We start from the raw sequence: 17,428 nt of genomic DNA, 5'->3' as shown, positions 1-17,428 counted from the left end.
TATTTACAAATGTATTATTATCAAATGTATTATTTAAATATCTATTTTATCGCCTATTTTAATATCTTCAAAAAGTTTGTTTTACAATATTACGATGAGTTTTAATTTCTTTTGCTTACATATTTAGAATTACAAGATTGAAAATAAAAACTTGTATCAGAAAATTGCAAAAAAATTACAATCATTACAAACTGTATCGTGTAAAAAAAGCATATATTTACTATATAAAAAACAATACATTTACGTTAAAAAAGTAATTTTAAATTAATTGTTTAAAAAGTATTCCGGCCACGCGGCTCTCTCTATCCAGGGGATGTAATTGTAGACTCGAGTGTACACGCCAGGTATGAAGCTGCCGCAGAGTCGTCCAACGCTAGTAATTCCGATTATGTTGTACATGCAATCATGATCCTTGTTAAAGATAGCGAGTGGTCCTCCACTGTCACCCTTTATTAAACAAAAGTGCATAATTTGTCACAATTATAAACAAAAATGTATATAACTGTATGTATATATGTATAATAACTTATCATAAAAATAATATAAAATATTTATGGATAAATTCAGCTAAAATTAAAAATAATAAATTAATTAAAGTTTGACTAATTTCTTGTCTATAATTATAAATAAAATTAAATAGAAAATAATTCAATCACGAAATGGTTCATTTAATTAATAGTCATACGACTGTAGAGGAAATAAAAAAAGAGAATAAAGGAAAGGGAATAAGCGTTTCTTCAGTTAAAATGAAGTTCCTGTTAGGAAGAAGAAAGTTTTCAATATGAAGGAAAATATGTTACTTGGCAAGTATCTTTTCCCTCTTCTCCCGCACATATTTGCGACTCGTCGACTATGCCCAATGGAAGCTGTGCACTAGTGCTGCCATCCGAAATGCTCGAATTGCAAGTTGTGTGATTGACCAGTTTGAGCGTTACTTTCAGTAAATTGTCTGAACCCGTGTCGTCAGCTGCAAAATATTTTACGATCTATTAATTTACATATACATGTATACAGTTATAAAATTTATAATTATAATTTTTTTAAAGATCTTACACCAATCAACTAAACCCCATCCACTAGCAACGGCCTTATTATCCGTGCCAATATCAGGCAAATCAATCGGAAGGCATGCTGGTCTCACCCAGGCATTATAAGTAGCTTCTTTTTCCAATCGTAGTATAGCTATATCATTGTACACTGACAAACCTTTGTACTCAGGATGCTTTATTCTTTCTGCGATTTTAATATTTTGCGGCATTGCGTCGTCATTTGTTTGCGCAAGATTCAGATCACCAACACGCACCCATGTCGCGTTTCCCCTTTTTAAGCAAATAAAAATTAAAATATACGTTCACAAAATAACAATAAAAAAGGTATTTTTCATTTTAAATCGTTCACATAATTAAAAAAAATAGTAATGCTTTGATTCGAAGAAACTGATTGAAGGATTATCAATAAAAAAAAGATTGAGATGCATAGTTGTAACGATGAGAGAGAGAGAGAGAGAGAGAGAGAGAGAGAGAGAGAGAGAGAGAGAGAGAGAGAGAGAGAGAAAGCTATTTTTTATTTTACTAGAATACTAAAAATATTCGAAAAGTCTTCGATCACTTTTTCTTCATTAATTTTCTAAAGATAAATAAAAACTTTTTGGATCTTTTTACCAGTTTGGATTCCAAGTGCAATGTGCCGCTGTTAAAACGATCTTAGCGGAAATCAAGCTACCACCACAATTCCATGCGATATTCTGGCTTCCTGGATCGGTGAAACCAACGGCTGCCATATGCGGAAATTCTTTCGGATCGGCTTTGACGCCACCGACGATCAATTTGCGCGATTTTAGGGCGCAACGCGATACATTGACGGGTTTTCGATGAGGGATCGGAATAGGTGGTAATTCTAAGCCATAGACAGCTTCCGCGGCTTCCGCGCATTCTGAGAAACAGAGGAGATTATGTCGACTTGAAAGAATGTTCAGTTTCAATGAAGCTACATCGCTTCCTTCGTTCTCTTGATGAATAATCAGCTTTTTATCTTATCTTTTTTCTAGATATTTAAATTTCATTAATATATTTCAATTTATTATAGAAATATGTATTTATACAAATTGATTATGTCGTCAATGCAATTTTTTAAATATTAAGTTATCAGTAATGAATATTCTTAAAATTTTTGTAAATTTAGGAAAAATATTGATTTAGCATTTTATGAAATGCTGAAAGTACAACTATGATGAGATAAACAATGTCAGATTGGATTAATGCTACGCTAAGAGATTATTCAGCGTTTCTAATTAAAATCTCTTTAGATTAGAAAATTAATTGAGAAGGAATTCCCACTTACTTGCTCGCGCTAACGAACCTCTGCCATTCAGCTTCAAAGGTCGCACCATTTCCGTTTGAATTATTTCGGTACTTTGTGGTGGTTTGGTGGTAGCACGTACTTCTGTCGGGCAACAGACTATCGGATCAAAACCTGAAAAGCCGCAAATATTTTGCGGCATTTTGCCACCCAACAATTGCTGGTAAACAACTGAACAGTCTCGCAGAAGCTTGCATATACCTTGCTCGCGTGAATTATCGATATTGCATCCTTCTGAAAATTATTTTTATTAAAAATATGGATCTATATATATAAATTTTTATTATTTGAAAGTTATACTCCTCAGTTTAGGCGCAATAAAATTTAAAATTAAAAAATTTCAACACGGTTATTTGTTGTCGTATAGTAAAGCATTGAAAAAGATAGATAAGTTGGAATATAAATGTGAAACTTTCGTTTGCTCTTTTTAAATCGTATTGTGTTATTATTAAAACTATATTTTACAAATGCGTTTATATAACGGTCTGATAAAAATACGCAGTTATATCATTGCATATTTAAGATCATTTAGAAAAGTCACTAACTCAAATGTCAATAGTTATTGCCCTTTTTATCTGAGTTCAGAACACTCTGACAATTAGCACAAGCAATTGAAGAGTTCTTGAAGATAATTGTTGTTAATAAGAAATACACAATATTTATGCATCGAAAAAAACCTTAAACCTATTATAGTATATATACATATTAGAGACCTATTATTTTTGTCAACAAGAATTGTAAGGTCAATTTATCTAGTATCTTCACAATTAAAACATTTAATATTCTTTCATTTATTTTAGAAAATTATATTTATTCAAATGTATACGTGTAATATATTTAAATTTGCATATTTTTTAAAGTATCATATAGGCATAAAGAAAAAATATTTTACACTTATTGTACATATAATTTTAGCTGTTAACGATGTTTTTCTCAAATAAATGAAAGAATATTAAATGTTTTAATTGTGAAGATAGATACTAGATAAATTGACCTTACAATTTTTCTTAACAAAGATAATAGACCTCTAATATGTATACTATAATAGGTTTAAGGTTTTTTTTGGATGATAGAAATATTTCTACACTTGCTTTGCGATCGTTAAATTATTGTTAATATCGGTTAATTTGCATAACCGGATATATTAAAAATAAATGTAAAAATAAAAATTGATGCTTGAGACGTTATTGTTAAGTAATTTTTTTATTTGAATAAATAAAAAATGAGTACTTACAATCAAATAAACAAGTAATTATATCAATGACAATTGTTGATAGTTGTTGTGAATGTATGATCATATAATCACTTCACATGAATACAAAATTACATGCTAATAGTGGAATTTTTTCGGGATAAAGCAATCTTCTTATTTTTTCGCAAGAAATGCGTGTGACATTCGTTTCAAACAGGAATTTGTATTTTTAGCGAAAAGAACTGATACTCACCTCCGATATCGCGTCCATGTGTCGGCAGCAGGATCGACACTAACACCAACAATAATAATGGCGAAGCGATCAGCATGCTCTGTGACATTCTTGATTACAACCTTGATCACGCGGTCTCCTCGTCTGGTCTCGCGTACCGGTCGCGACGCAAGATATATCTCATCTAACTCGTCAGTCTACTCGTATTCGCTGATTTCCGAGTTTCCTCATGGTCCCCACCTTGTTATTCCATGGTCCCCACCATGTTCTTCCATGGTCTCACAATAGCGAGGACATTTTTGTCGTACACTTTGCAATAAGCCGGTTAGCTGAGCGTGAGTGAGATGCGATTCCTCGCGAGATGATGCGATTTTTTCAAAGAACGAATCTCGTTTGCTTTCAACAACAACATGCGTTTAAAAGAATACGGGGAACAATTAATTATGCAGGGCAATTATTCACGTGTCGTAATTGATTTGATAACGAGAATCAAAATTGATGTGATTTTCCGGTAATTTCACTTTTTGAAATATATCTTATTTATTGCTATTGGGAATTAAGTATCAAGCATTATGATACAAACAAATTATTTTCGAAATTTGAATTTGACTCAATTACTTCGATTTTGAATATTTTGGGCATCTTGATATTGAATGAATTTTCTCTATTTTCAATATTTTTTTAATGTTTTGATATGATGCAATATAAATTAAAATATATATTAATAATCCATAGTATGAGCGACTGAACAGTATCATCAATAAAAACGAGTTTATTAAGTTTTTGAACGCGAAAATCTTACATACAAGATAAAAATATATCAAAATAGTTTATTTTACATTCAGGCAATGAGAATAATTCAGTCATATTGCAAGAATAAATATATTTTATAATCTTTGTTGATTAATTAAAACTTTTCAAAGCTTTCTAGATCTTATTATAATTATTAATTTCTTTTATTCATCAAGATATATAAATGCTTGCATAATTTACATTAGCAAGTTAAAAATATAATTTATTAAATGTTGTTCGTTTAATAAATGTTTATTTATAAATTTTGCAATAAATTTGCTCCAATTACATTTTATCAATAGATTCATACACAAATTATATAATAATTATGGAAATTACGTAGATAAATATTTATAATGTGCGCGATGAATGCAACAATAATTAAATAAGTAATTTTTTTATAATTATCTAAATACATTTATATTAAATAAAATATCATTTACTACTATAAATAGATTATAGAGATAGTAATTGTTGTGGAGTTAATATTTGCGATATTAATCTGTAATATTTGCATATCAGAACATTATAATTGCTCTTGAAGTATGTTATTGCAAATATGATTTTTGCAATGTCACGTAGTATAATATAACTACTTGCAAACTGTTATAGCATAATTATTGAAGATATCGATTAACTGATTATAAAGTGGATTGATAACAAAATGAAAAGCAACATTCGCGTAGAGAAAATTTATCAATTTTATTACATCTTTAAAAATTATATTTCAAATAAATTCGAGTTATTCCGCTTATGATATAAAAAATTGCCAAATCAATCTAGTCGAAAGCTTGTGATAAAGTAATAATTGAAAAATTACATCTGCTACAGTTTATTGGCATTAAATTTTTTAATATTTGTTTAATTTAAATTATTAATATATTTAGCAGAATTAAAGTAAATATTATATATTAAAAAGAAAATATACTTCAAGCCGACTAATTCGAATTTTATAAGAATATTATACATATTTTAAAATAATTGTATAAATAGATCAAGATAAATTTGTAGAGATTCTACATATTTTTTGACATTTTAGAAATAATATCAGCAAATAGAACTTAATAGACCGTAAGACAAATCCAATCCGGTTCATTGCGATCGATATTGCTGTAAGAAACCCGTTAGCTTTAATAAAGCCGGTATCTCATTATGAGCGGACCACGTCCGCACATCCAGGGATGTAGCGTTGATTTGAACATTAATTTGCAAGTTAGAGAAGAAATTAATACGATAGTCCTGTTATTAATTTAATAAATAAATAATATTAATTTAATTAATAAATAAAGATAATTATTTTGCGATTAAACAAATATTGATGATTTTTCGTGAAAAAATAAAAGACGGTATTGCATAAAAATATTTCTGTGAAAAATAAATTAAACTATCAAATATTATAGAATTTACGCAATTTGAAAAGATATATAATAGCATAAAAAAGTGTGCAAACGTAGATAATTTATGTTTAAGTAATAAGCATGTTTCTGAATTAATTAAATGGTGCAAAAATACTAAGCACTGTATATATTAAAATATAAAAACGTTAATTTTTCTATGAAATGGATGACTATGAAATAGTCATCCATTATTAAAATGCAATTTACTTATCGCAAATAGATGCAAATGTTCTAAGAAGTATTTCTTGGAGAAAATCAAGAGGATACATCATTGGCTATATAATTTCGACAATATCATATTAATGACATTTCAGCTTACGGATTATTGATCGTTAACGAACAACCATCATCGTGTGCATTTCGTTATGCATTATCCAACACACTTAAAAGCGAGAATTTGCTATGAAGGCCTTTGTTCAAAGATCGTTCGGCATCGATCGTTGTGTATTAGACTCGCAATATGTACGAGAAGTTTGCAATCGTATTATTCGTTGTCATCTTATTCAGAAATTCTACAGCGCGAAAAAGCGAAGAAAGTTAGTGATAACTCTTCTTGTTAATTATATTCACAATCGAATTCGAGAAAACTTTATTTTGAATGCACGCATATAAATCATGATCTTGATGCGATGTGTCCTAGATTCATATAATGACTCTTTTCGATAACAAATCCTCTGTCAAATTTAAAATCGATTTTTCTCAGACAGAAATTGTGAAAGAAAAATCATCGTAACACTTTAATTTTTAATATTAAATATCTTGTAGCAATTATAGTTGTAAATAGGAAACTAAACAAACATTTATTAATTTTCTATTTAGCTAATTAAAAAAATCCAAATTTTATTTGATTCTAATTTTATTTATATGTAAAAGAGTTATTGTACACTATATAAGTTATATTTTACAAGTGCTTTAATAAAATTTCATGACACATCTAATATTTATTAAAACACATTACTATAAATTACGTTTAAAACACAATACTGTAAATTACGTTTATTAAAACGCAATATTGTAAATTACGAAAGCATTTGCAAAAATTATTTTTATTATGCAAGAGATTTGATTGAGGAAATACGCGTAACTCGTTTACATCAATATATGTATAAATAAACGCATTTCGTAGTACATGCGTCATTAAATAGTCATGACGTATGACTAAATAACTCGATAAACTACTTTAGGAGATGAGAGTTGCTCGTAAAAATAAATAATTTCTGTGTATTCTTATAATTATAGTTTCCTATATTGTAATTCCACTATTCAGTCATCATTGTGACGTCTGTTTTACTTATTTACAATTCTTATGATTCTTACTCATATCTTGTATTTTTATAGAATGCAAAGAATATGCCGATCTGGTTTACGAAACCGAGAATTCACCGACTTTGCGAATCAATGCTGGCTCGAATAAAGTATCTCGTTGCGCGATTATTGAGACGCCTCTTATCATCGGCGGAATTCCAGCAAAACTCGCGGAATTTCCTCATATGGTAAGAAGAAATATACAAAAGTCTTATTGACAGAATCGATAGAAAAACTGTGATTATAATTATCAGTACAAGGAACAAATGCATATATAAGGAAATCAATGCATATATAAGGAAATCATCTTTGATTATTGAATCAACAATGATATCATTAACTCGTAATTGTGTTATACAAACAATATTATATAGAATATTTTTATATAAATTAAAGAATATTTTATAAATTACAAAAAAAGAGAACACAAAAATTAAAATGAAATAAAATAAAATACGAGATTATTTTATGCAATGGTTTTATTTTTTTTTATCTTAGCATTACATAGGAAGAAATATAGCATATTCTTTTTCTATATGTTCCAGTTTAAGATAGCTTGGAAAATCCACTGCTACGTGACATACTTAGGTTTCCATGTATTGTGATTCAATATTTAATTGACAAAATATCATTTCCATTGCAGGCGGTGATCGGTTATGGCAAGAATGACGCGATGTCCTGGGATTGTGGAGGAAGTATCATTTCGGAGAATTTTATTCTGTCAGCGGCTCACTGTTTGGAATCTCCGGATAAGTAATAATTTTACTTTCACAATTATTCCATCATATTCATTTTATTATTCATGAATTTTGAAATTAAAATATAAAAAATATCATTCTTAATATTATCTATGTTTTATTCCAGAGGTCCTGCGATCAAAGTACGTGTCGGCTTAATTGATTTATCAGCTCCAGGTGATGTCATGCAAGAGAGATACATCACGGAAAGAATTCAGCATCCAGATTACAAGCCTTGGGTTAAGTATCACGATATAGCATTACTTAAACTCGATCGACCGTTAGAGTTGAATCCTCGAGTAAGACCCGCGTGTCTTGAAGGAAACTCGCAAATACCGGGCAAAAGCGCTATCGCTTCTGGATTTGGGAAAACCTCTTACGGTCAGTATTTCTCAAATATTTCTTTTCTCTTTTATATTTTAATATTTTATAAAGTAAATTATTTTATATTAATTTATTATAATATTACTCATTGTTTTTTATATATATATATATATATATATATATATATATATATATATATATTGGAAGATATTACATAAGATATTTATATTATATATATAAAACATTGTGCAGACTCTAATATTGGTAGTAACGAATTAATGAAGGTTCAGTTAAATTTCATATCCGAGGACGATTGTAAAAAAAGTTACGCCGAGGATCTCGGTACACGGGGGCTGCCTGATGGTTTGATACAAAGTTTACTTTGTGCCGGCATAATGGAAGGCGGAAAAGACACCTGTCAGGTGTGCAGTTAAATATTCGAAATTATTTTCAAGCCTTTTGTCTCTTTACAAAAGGTTTTTGGAGATATTACTTGCATTTCTCAAATTAATTGAATCAATTCACTTTTCTTATGACAAAAAGAATTTTTTTCCATCAATGGATGAATTTTTTGTTTAATTAATAATTTTGAGATACTCTATATACACATATACATGTACAAGCTTAAAAAAGATTTGAATTGATAATTTATTTTTCATGTTATATATATAGGGTGACAGCGGTGGTCCATTGCAAAGGGTTCTTGCGGAACCTTATTGTATGTACAGTATCGTGGGTGTGACAAGTTTCGGAAAATTTTGCGCTTTTAAAGCTTCTCCCGCGATTTATACCAGAATTAGTTCTTATCTCGATTGGATCGAAAATACTGTTTGGCCATAAAAAAATTAGATCGAGAAGTATCATCAAATGTTAATCTCCAACTATTAATTCTGATAGTTTCAAGGAGTAATTGTCGAAAGATAGTTTTGTGCAAAATTACATAGATGACGAGGGAAATAAAATGAAAAATGATAAAGATAAAAAAGATCTGGTCGTATATTATTTACATTGTTATAATTTTTATTGCAAAAGGATAATAATCATTCTCATTGATATGTACAATTCGGTACCCAAACGCATATATATATATATGTACGAACCACATTATAATAAACATTTTCAAAACTTATACATTTTATACAGGGAACATATCTTAGATATATAACAACCAACAATGATGATAATAATATTGTATGCAATAATCACTAATATATGCTGTAAAGTAAAGATAATATTCAAATCATGTTTGTCAGATAACGACGTGAAAAAGGTGTCGTAACATTAACAGATGCTCTATATATATATATCGAGTATACGTAGACGATATGTTACAAATAGGAATTAAAAATACGCAAAAAGGAAACGAGAACTTACATAATAAAAAAAATATACAGAGATGTGGCTTGCCTATTAGGAGAAATCCCGGTAATTGTCGAGTATGATAAGATACTTAAAACTTTCATCGAGACACGATTAAAATTCTTACGCTTGAGTATGTTTATTATATACATTATGTACGTGATTTAAGTTATCAGTCTTACGGCTCTCGAAAGAAAATGTACACTCATACGCATATGTATACACGTGAGCGCTCGTTACATCGATTAGCGATACTCGATGAACGGACTCGATCCGGAGCAGCATTACAGATACACAAACTAGTTTCTTTGTAACAGCAATCGAACCATCATAACAATCATTTCATACACATTCCATACACGTATACTTGTCCGCAAGTTGCTTTTAATTCTAGATTGTAGAAAAAAAGAGAAGAGCAAAAAGTAGATAAGAAAAGAATTAGAAATTAGAATAAGAGAGAATATCGATTTATAAGTCATTCATAATTAAAAAAATGATAATAATATATATTGCTAAAAAACTTAATGATATTAAAAGAAATTATTTAAAAATCTAACATATAGCATAAATGAAGGAGATGTATTCATTTCTCTTGTTCTTAAATTACTCTCTTTTAAACTCAATTGATCATTGCAATTAATCATTCAATTGTTAATGTAATATTATATACATACACATAATATATAATAATATATATATAATATATATAATAACGTGTTATTTCATAGACTTGATTAAATAGTGTTGCAGTATCAAATTAATATAATGAAAAGCAATTAAATTTAAAAGAGAATAATTTAGATTAGAGAACATTATATATCTTCATCATCTACACTTTCATTCATATTCGCTTTGAATTACACGATAGATCCTAAAAAGAACATAATAAATCTAATGAAAGCTAATACAACAAAAATTGAAAGATTCGATGTTAAAAGCTATCTCACTGAAGGCGTAACGCGCGAGTGAAACTCTTGTTATCCACTTAGAAGAATCTCTATAAGCAGAGAAAGCAGGTTCGATGTTGCTATGAAAGCCCGATATAGAAGACGTACAATGATGCCTAACCGAATGACTAGCTAGAGCTTTCACAATCATTTCTCACGATCCTCTCGATACTTTTTCCGGTACGCGGTTCTACAATTCAAAGTACTCTCTCATCGCGAAAGTGATAATGACATGTCTTTGTCGCTTCGGCTGCTCTGTCATTTCCAAAAGCAAAACTCAAATTGTTAAGTATTCAAGTACTTTCATTTAATAACGCGATTGATTAGAGTAACAAGGTGTACATACATTGTATCTTCGTACGCGCCAGTCGCGTACACTAGAGAGATATACCAAACGAGAAGCTTGAAGAAAAGCAGAGACTTTGAAGCGCTTGACAGCACTTTGAATGCGCATGTCGGAAGAAAGTCAAGAATGATTTTAAAGATTTAACTCTCAATTTCTTATACAGAAGCTTGTCAGATAAGAAACTTGAAGAACTGATCGGCGATAGAAAAGTTCAATGCCAGTTCAAAGGTATCGTGTGTTCGCAAATATTCGTGCTCCACTCTGTTATCTTTATACGATACTTCAAAGCCATTGATCGCACTAATTTGTAAATACTCGAGGAAAAGTGAACCGATCCTTCAGATATACATCAGAAAAAAAATATTTGACATATGAAGATTCGGCTCATATATGTATCGTTTTCTTTTTATCAAGAATTACACTTATTGTAGATTACAAATTAATGACCGGTATTATGTAGCGTTTCAGTGTCCATTAGTACGCATGTAACATAATCGAACGGTTTGTCGATGCGTTTCTGTGTTCGCGGTTTTCTTATTAATTCTTGAGCCTTTGCTTAAATACGCGTCGATTCGTGCGAGTATTGAGCGGGTAATGTGATCTCATGTAGCACATGTGCATATACATGTACCTACGTATACATATATAATTCTGTACATACATCATATATTCATACATATAAAATATAAATCTGTCTTAAAATAATCCGTGAGAAATAAAAACCCCGAAAGAAGTAAATAATTGCGCGGTAGGAGATTAGTAGTGTAATATCTTACAAAATATATATCGTATATTTCAACCTTCTCGATTCGGATATTTTAATAATGTGACAATGATTGCTGAAACTTTCTTCACCGTGCGAAATTAAATTTACCCTCTATTCGCGAGAAATAATACACAGAAGAAAAGAGGAATTGTAAAGGAAACGGCAGAGATAGCACCAGTTAGAGAATAAAATGATAGTAGAATAAAAATTGCTGTTGATGATTATTGTTTCATCGCTTTTCGCTGATATTAACATCGACTGCGAACGCAAGCTACGCTTCTTCGCGATCGCAAAAAACTTCTTGTAATTGCTAATAGTATAATTCTTTAACATTTAATGAAATGTTGGTGCAATGTAACATCACTCAAGAATGGGTGCTTAGCGACACGAGTTGACACAAGCACTCTGTCTTTTTTCAACATCCAGTGAATAACAAAAATAGAATGACGCTTGTGTGGATTTATGCCGCTAAATGAAAAGCATTCTATATGATAATAACCCAGACGAGGCCTAAAACACTTCTGATACAAACACACTTAGACCATCTTTTAGATATTCATGTGTCTGGATGATGAGCTGCACATATTGGCGTCACGAAACAAATGTCTATATAATTTATACCATACCAAGGCATATCGCATTTGTAATCTTGCAACTGTTTTACCTTTACTGAGATCTCATGAAACATATCCCGTTATACTCATAAAATAATGGACACAGCTGGTGGAGGATCTGTATTCCGCAGAAAGGATCGTGTTAAGGGCGCCAGAGATGAAGAGAGATAGAGAGAAAAAAATATATACAAGGGAAAAAGTGGAGATAACTTACAGGATTATAATATTGGCTGACATGACGAAACCAGCAAGATTTGATCGATTCGATCTGGAAGCTCAACCGCGACCGACTATCTTGAATCCGTAGGCGGATCGAAAATCTCAGGAATGAGGAAGTAGAGGAAGAAGAAGAGGACGTTCGAGAAGATAATGTGCGACGACGATGTTCGTGCCGATGAACTGGCGCGCTGGAGACGGACGTAGGATGACCTTGATGATCCGGTTGTATGATGATGTGGATGCTGGGATCTAGAAAGACAAAAATGCAAAATACAATAAATCATTTTATTCCATTCAAATTTCATTTATATAAATAGGCCGAAAAGTATAGTGCTTTGTTGAATAATTCCAACAAAATTAAGTATATATGTTATATATATATAGAGAAAAGATAATATCCATAAAAAAAAATTTAAGAGTTCGGTGAATTTTTACGCCGTTTTAATTTATAAATTAAAACGCACAGTATATTATTACACTAAATTGTAAGAAATTTTGAAATTTGATTAATAACCACACACATCATATAATTTTTTAAAAATCTAGATTTTGACACACTATTTCCCCACAAATAGATTTGCATGCATAATGAACGTGCATAAATCATTTTATAGAAGGTAAAACACCCCTAACAGCACACATGTCCGAAAGATATTCAAAGGATATCCATAGGATATCCATAGGAGATCGGGATATTCTATGGATGTCCTTTGGACATCTTTTGGACATGTGTGCTGTTAGGGACATTTATTTGATTTTTTTTTTAATATCAAAATCTATATCTTTCTATATAATTTATGATACATGTTGAAATAAAATTATATAATAAAGTAACATAACCATTAAAAAAGGATTAATTTGTTACAGAGAGACTGATTCAAGTTCAATTTATTAAAAGTACTCCATGCTCTCGGCTAATTTTTGACGACGGGATTGAAATACGTTGAAGTATTGCCGTATTCTGCCATTTCGCAGCAGATGTGATTTCTAACAGCGGTTAACAATAACGAAAACTTTACCGGAATCGGAATGTGCGTCTCGTGCACGTATGTATGTACAAACGTGTGCAAACATCGCGAATAAGCGAACAAGTAAGCAAGCAATGAGAGTTGAGATTACTCCGGTCCGTCCCACGCGTCTAGACGTCTTAAAATTCTTTCTCTGTTCTTTTTCGTTCTCTCTCTCTCTCTCTCTCTCTTTTACTGTGTTCACAAGGCGTGGTACCACGCGGCATGACCGCGGTGCGTATATATGATCCTGCACCACCACTTCTCACCAACCGCGTTTCAAACATAATGTCTACAGGATATCTCAGAAGTCGTGCACATTTTCTCCGTGCAAAGATATCGACCGTTGCTGAAGTGTTTCAATGTCGAGAGACGCATAGATAAAGACACTCGAGAGTTCAATTCTCTGATGCACTTTGAGGATTAAAGTAACTCCTGCAGTCTCTTATCGTGCGTATGCAACTCGAGTGATACTGGGAATTACCGAGAATTATATTTCAATTTATATTTATCGGATCATGTTGTTACTTGAAAGCAAAATGTAGAGATTTAATTATTTCATGCAAAATTGCATCATGTATAAAAATTCTTTAAACAGGGTGATAATTTTTAGATCGAGTATCTTAAAGTTGAAAGGTCGTTCATTTAATATCTATCATCAATAAATAACGCAGGATACTCTGATACTACTGTATATAATCTCTGCAAATGTAGATACTTTGTATTACGTCGATATCATTGAGGAAAAAATAATTCGCAATAATATTTTAACGAAAATTGACAAACATAATTTTGATAATATATATTAGCAAAAAATATAAATAATATATATAAATATAAATAATAATATAAATAATGTAATGAATAAAATATTTTAATCTCATATTAATTAGTATTAATATCGTATTATTAATTAACAAAATTTTCCGCTTAGTAAAAATTTAAAATTCCGAATTTTTGTCCAATTTTGTTGAAGAACGAAGAAAAAATGTAGATTTTGATGCATCCTGTATGTATCGCTATAGATATACGTGATGAACAAGGTGAACCATTTTATGGAGGTGAACAGGGCATTTTAATTTTAAAACATCTCATAATTCTACATTGATAACGCATTCACTTAAATCGTTAAATACTTCGTGTAAATCAACTTTGTGTCGATCGTGTTCGACACAAGATATAAAGATATTAAATTTTTTTCTGTATAAAGCAATAATGAGCCATAATAAAAATCATGAAAAAATATAAAATATAATTTTTTTAGCATTTCAATGAAAATATACATAATAATTAGTAATAATTCAAAATATATTTTATATTTTTAATATTAAATTTATATATGCTTATAAATTTTTTCTTTCACGTATTTATTATCTATAAAAAATGTATAAAAATGCTCAATAAAATTATAATTTTATTAAAAAAAAGTATCGCGTGTTAATAGATTAAGCGTTATTGAAAACATGAGAATCTTGAGAACACAAAGTTTAAATTATTCATCAAATCGGAAATATCTCAGTCGTGAAATATTGCAAGTTCACAAATCAACAAATTGCGCGAGCAATTTTCTACAATTGCAACCAATGCACATCGTCAGTGATTTGTTGCGGCTTGTAGCTCTCCCGTCGCGATGTCTAAAAACGCGGGCATTAAAGCCACCTGTTCCATTCGTTGCCAAATGACATCACGGGAAAGAGCGTTGTGTTGGTAAATATAGACTGATTTTAGCGACATCGCACAAAGTAGGTTAACGCGTTAGCACCAGGGTCGAGTTTCGCAAACTCTCGAATGAACGATGTTGTCGAACGAGTCAAACTGAGCGCGAATTTGTCTTGGCTTTGCTCGTTTTATTGAAATTTTCAAACTAGACAGATCAGTGTCGAGAAGGTCTTGCGCTTGTAAAGAACCGTTTCGTTCGTTATACTTATAATAGCGCATAGGATGTGCTTGGCAGTGTGTCAAGGACCACTTTATATTCTTTTGGCCCTGAAAATATTCCTCAAGACCTTGCCATCAGATATTGCCGTCAAGCTTCGAATGTTTACGAGATCTCCATGACCTATGAGTAGTGACGTTTCTCACATTTGCATAGCAAAGTGGAATATGGTTAACGCTGAATTTAAATGGGAAATGCAGCAAAGTCATTACTATCGGTATTAGGGAGAAGAGAAGAAACTTCGGGAAACTCGCTTGACAGAATGATGAATGAATATGTGAGAAATATACATTATGTCCAGAAAAAGGAGTAAAGTTATCACTTTGGTGATATCACATGGGAGACGGACTCCCCCTTCATTCACTCGTGATTTCAGTGTTATTTATATAACATTTATCGAAGGGAGATTAATATTTCGCTTACTCATTAGATTTATCCATACAACTTGAATTTCTCTCGAATAATGTATCTATTTAAACTGATTCAAATTAAGGCAAAAGGATCTCCCCTTTTGTATCACTTCAATTTTCATTTATTTTCAATATCAAATATCTCGATAATTAAGAGAAGAGTTTGAGATTCAAATTCTATAAAATCAAAATTTATTCGAATTTATAAGAAGTGCCAAATTTTATTCGCAATCATCAATTCACACGAATAGCGCCTCCTTCTTAATTGGTTTCAAAAAAAGGCTCGTTCGATATAATCCTTCCATTATTTGTTACATCCCTTTTATCATGTGTAACATGACAAAAGAGAGAAAAAAACGAGAAAATAAAACAGATAGAGAGGGAGAGAGAAAGAAAAGAGGATATATCGTGACCGAGCGCGCCATGAAATCGGTACGTCACACATATTGCGTGGTAACAACCTTTAGTTAAGGCGATTTAATTAGAGTCGCGCGACTCCTTGTCGGTCGTGTCGGGTCTGTTATCGCGTCTCATACACGACGATGTCGGCGGTCGGCTGTTATTTATAGAGAGAAAGTTTCAAACATGGAGCGGTGAGCATATCTGCGACTCGCACAGCTAAAAAAGACATTCGTAAAACTTGCAAACGTAATATCTATGGACGTCCCAGGCCTCGTAATTGCGATTGCGAATCGCCGAAACGGATAAATAGCAAAATAGAGAACGTTTGAGCTTTTGCAGCCACCCTCAAGGAAGCACGTTGCACTTGTTGGTTAATAATAGCTCCCGCGAGCATGGTACTATTCCGTCTGCGTGCAAAGAGAAAGCGCAAATAGATGACATGTATCTCTTAGAAGTGAAGGCATAGGAAATCCAGTTGCAAGCTTTGAACTTTACACATTGTTGAGTCTGAATTATATAACATATCTTTCTTCTTGAAGAATGCGAACAAGCGTCCATAAGGACTGTTGCCTCAAATTTTTCAACTCGAGATGGTACTTCATTTTTTATTTAAAATAAAGCTTGTAACGCGTAAATTATGAATACGCAAGTTTTCAGATGGATCGAGTTACTATTTAATTTTCACCTTTATAAAAATTAATTTTTATTAAAAAATATAAAAAATATAAAAAATATACTTATATAATTTTTATCTTTATAAACTAATATTTTTCTTATCAGCCTAGAACGGTAAATCGACCCATCTGGAAATTTGCATATGCGTAATGTGCGCGTCACGAACTTTACTTTAGGCCGAAAATAAATTCCAATCTCGAGTTGGAAAAATTTTTGTCACGTGTTGAGTAACAATTGTCCGTACTTCTTATGTTTAAAAAAATAAATAGCATAGGAAAAAGATTGTAAGCTTTTAAATTTTGAAGCTTCTATCCAAGAAAAGTCTCTTTGCAAAAAACAAAAAAATTAAATATGTTTTATGAATTAAATAAAAACTTCATTAAATTCAAAATGTTACATTACCTAATGTT

At 31.0% G+C, this 17,428-nt stretch overlaps 2 protein-coding genes across 2 annotated transcripts; one reads left to right on the top strand and one right to left on the bottom strand.

Annotated features, from left to right (window-relative positions):
* Nucleotides 1-247: 247 nt before the first annotated feature.
* Nucleotides 248-3,997, bottom strand: LOC105248455 (serine protease persephone). Its single transcript, XM_011253250.3, has 6 exons — nucleotides 3,804-3,997; nucleotides 2,341-2,592; nucleotides 1,662-1,932; nucleotides 1,054-1,319; nucleotides 801-967; nucleotides 248-447 (listed from the first exon to the last, which is right to left on the bottom strand). Exons 1-6 carry the CDS (start codon nucleotides 3,889-3,891, stop codon nucleotides 265-267), a joined length of 1,227 nt encoding a protein of 408 aa, XP_011251552.1. The 5' UTR covers nucleotides 3,892-3,997; the 3' UTR covers nucleotides 248-264.
* Nucleotides 3,998-6,361: 2,364 nt separating this feature from the next.
* LOC105248450 (serine protease snake) lies at nucleotides 6,362-9,894 on the top strand. The gene is made up of 6 exons (XM_011253241.3): nucleotides 6,362-6,507; nucleotides 7,310-7,464; nucleotides 7,920-8,029; nucleotides 8,141-8,394; nucleotides 8,590-8,759; nucleotides 9,010-9,894. Exons 1-6 carry the CDS (start codon nucleotides 6,432-6,434, stop codon nucleotides 9,175-9,177), a joined length of 933 nt encoding a protein of 310 aa, XP_011251543.2. The 5' UTR covers nucleotides 6,362-6,431; the 3' UTR covers nucleotides 9,178-9,894.
* Nucleotides 9,895-17,428: the final 7,534 nt, after the last annotated feature.

The sequence above is a fragment of the Camponotus floridanus genome, unplaced genomic scaffold (assembly GCF_003227725.1).
Source record: "Camponotus floridanus strain SB8 unplaced genomic scaffold, Cflo_v7.5 scaffold1, whole genome shotgun sequence".
Taxonomy (NCBI): domain Eukaryota; kingdom Metazoa; phylum Arthropoda; class Insecta; order Hymenoptera; family Formicidae; genus Camponotus; species Camponotus floridanus.
This window is presented reverse-complemented; position numbering and strand designations above follow the sequence as displayed.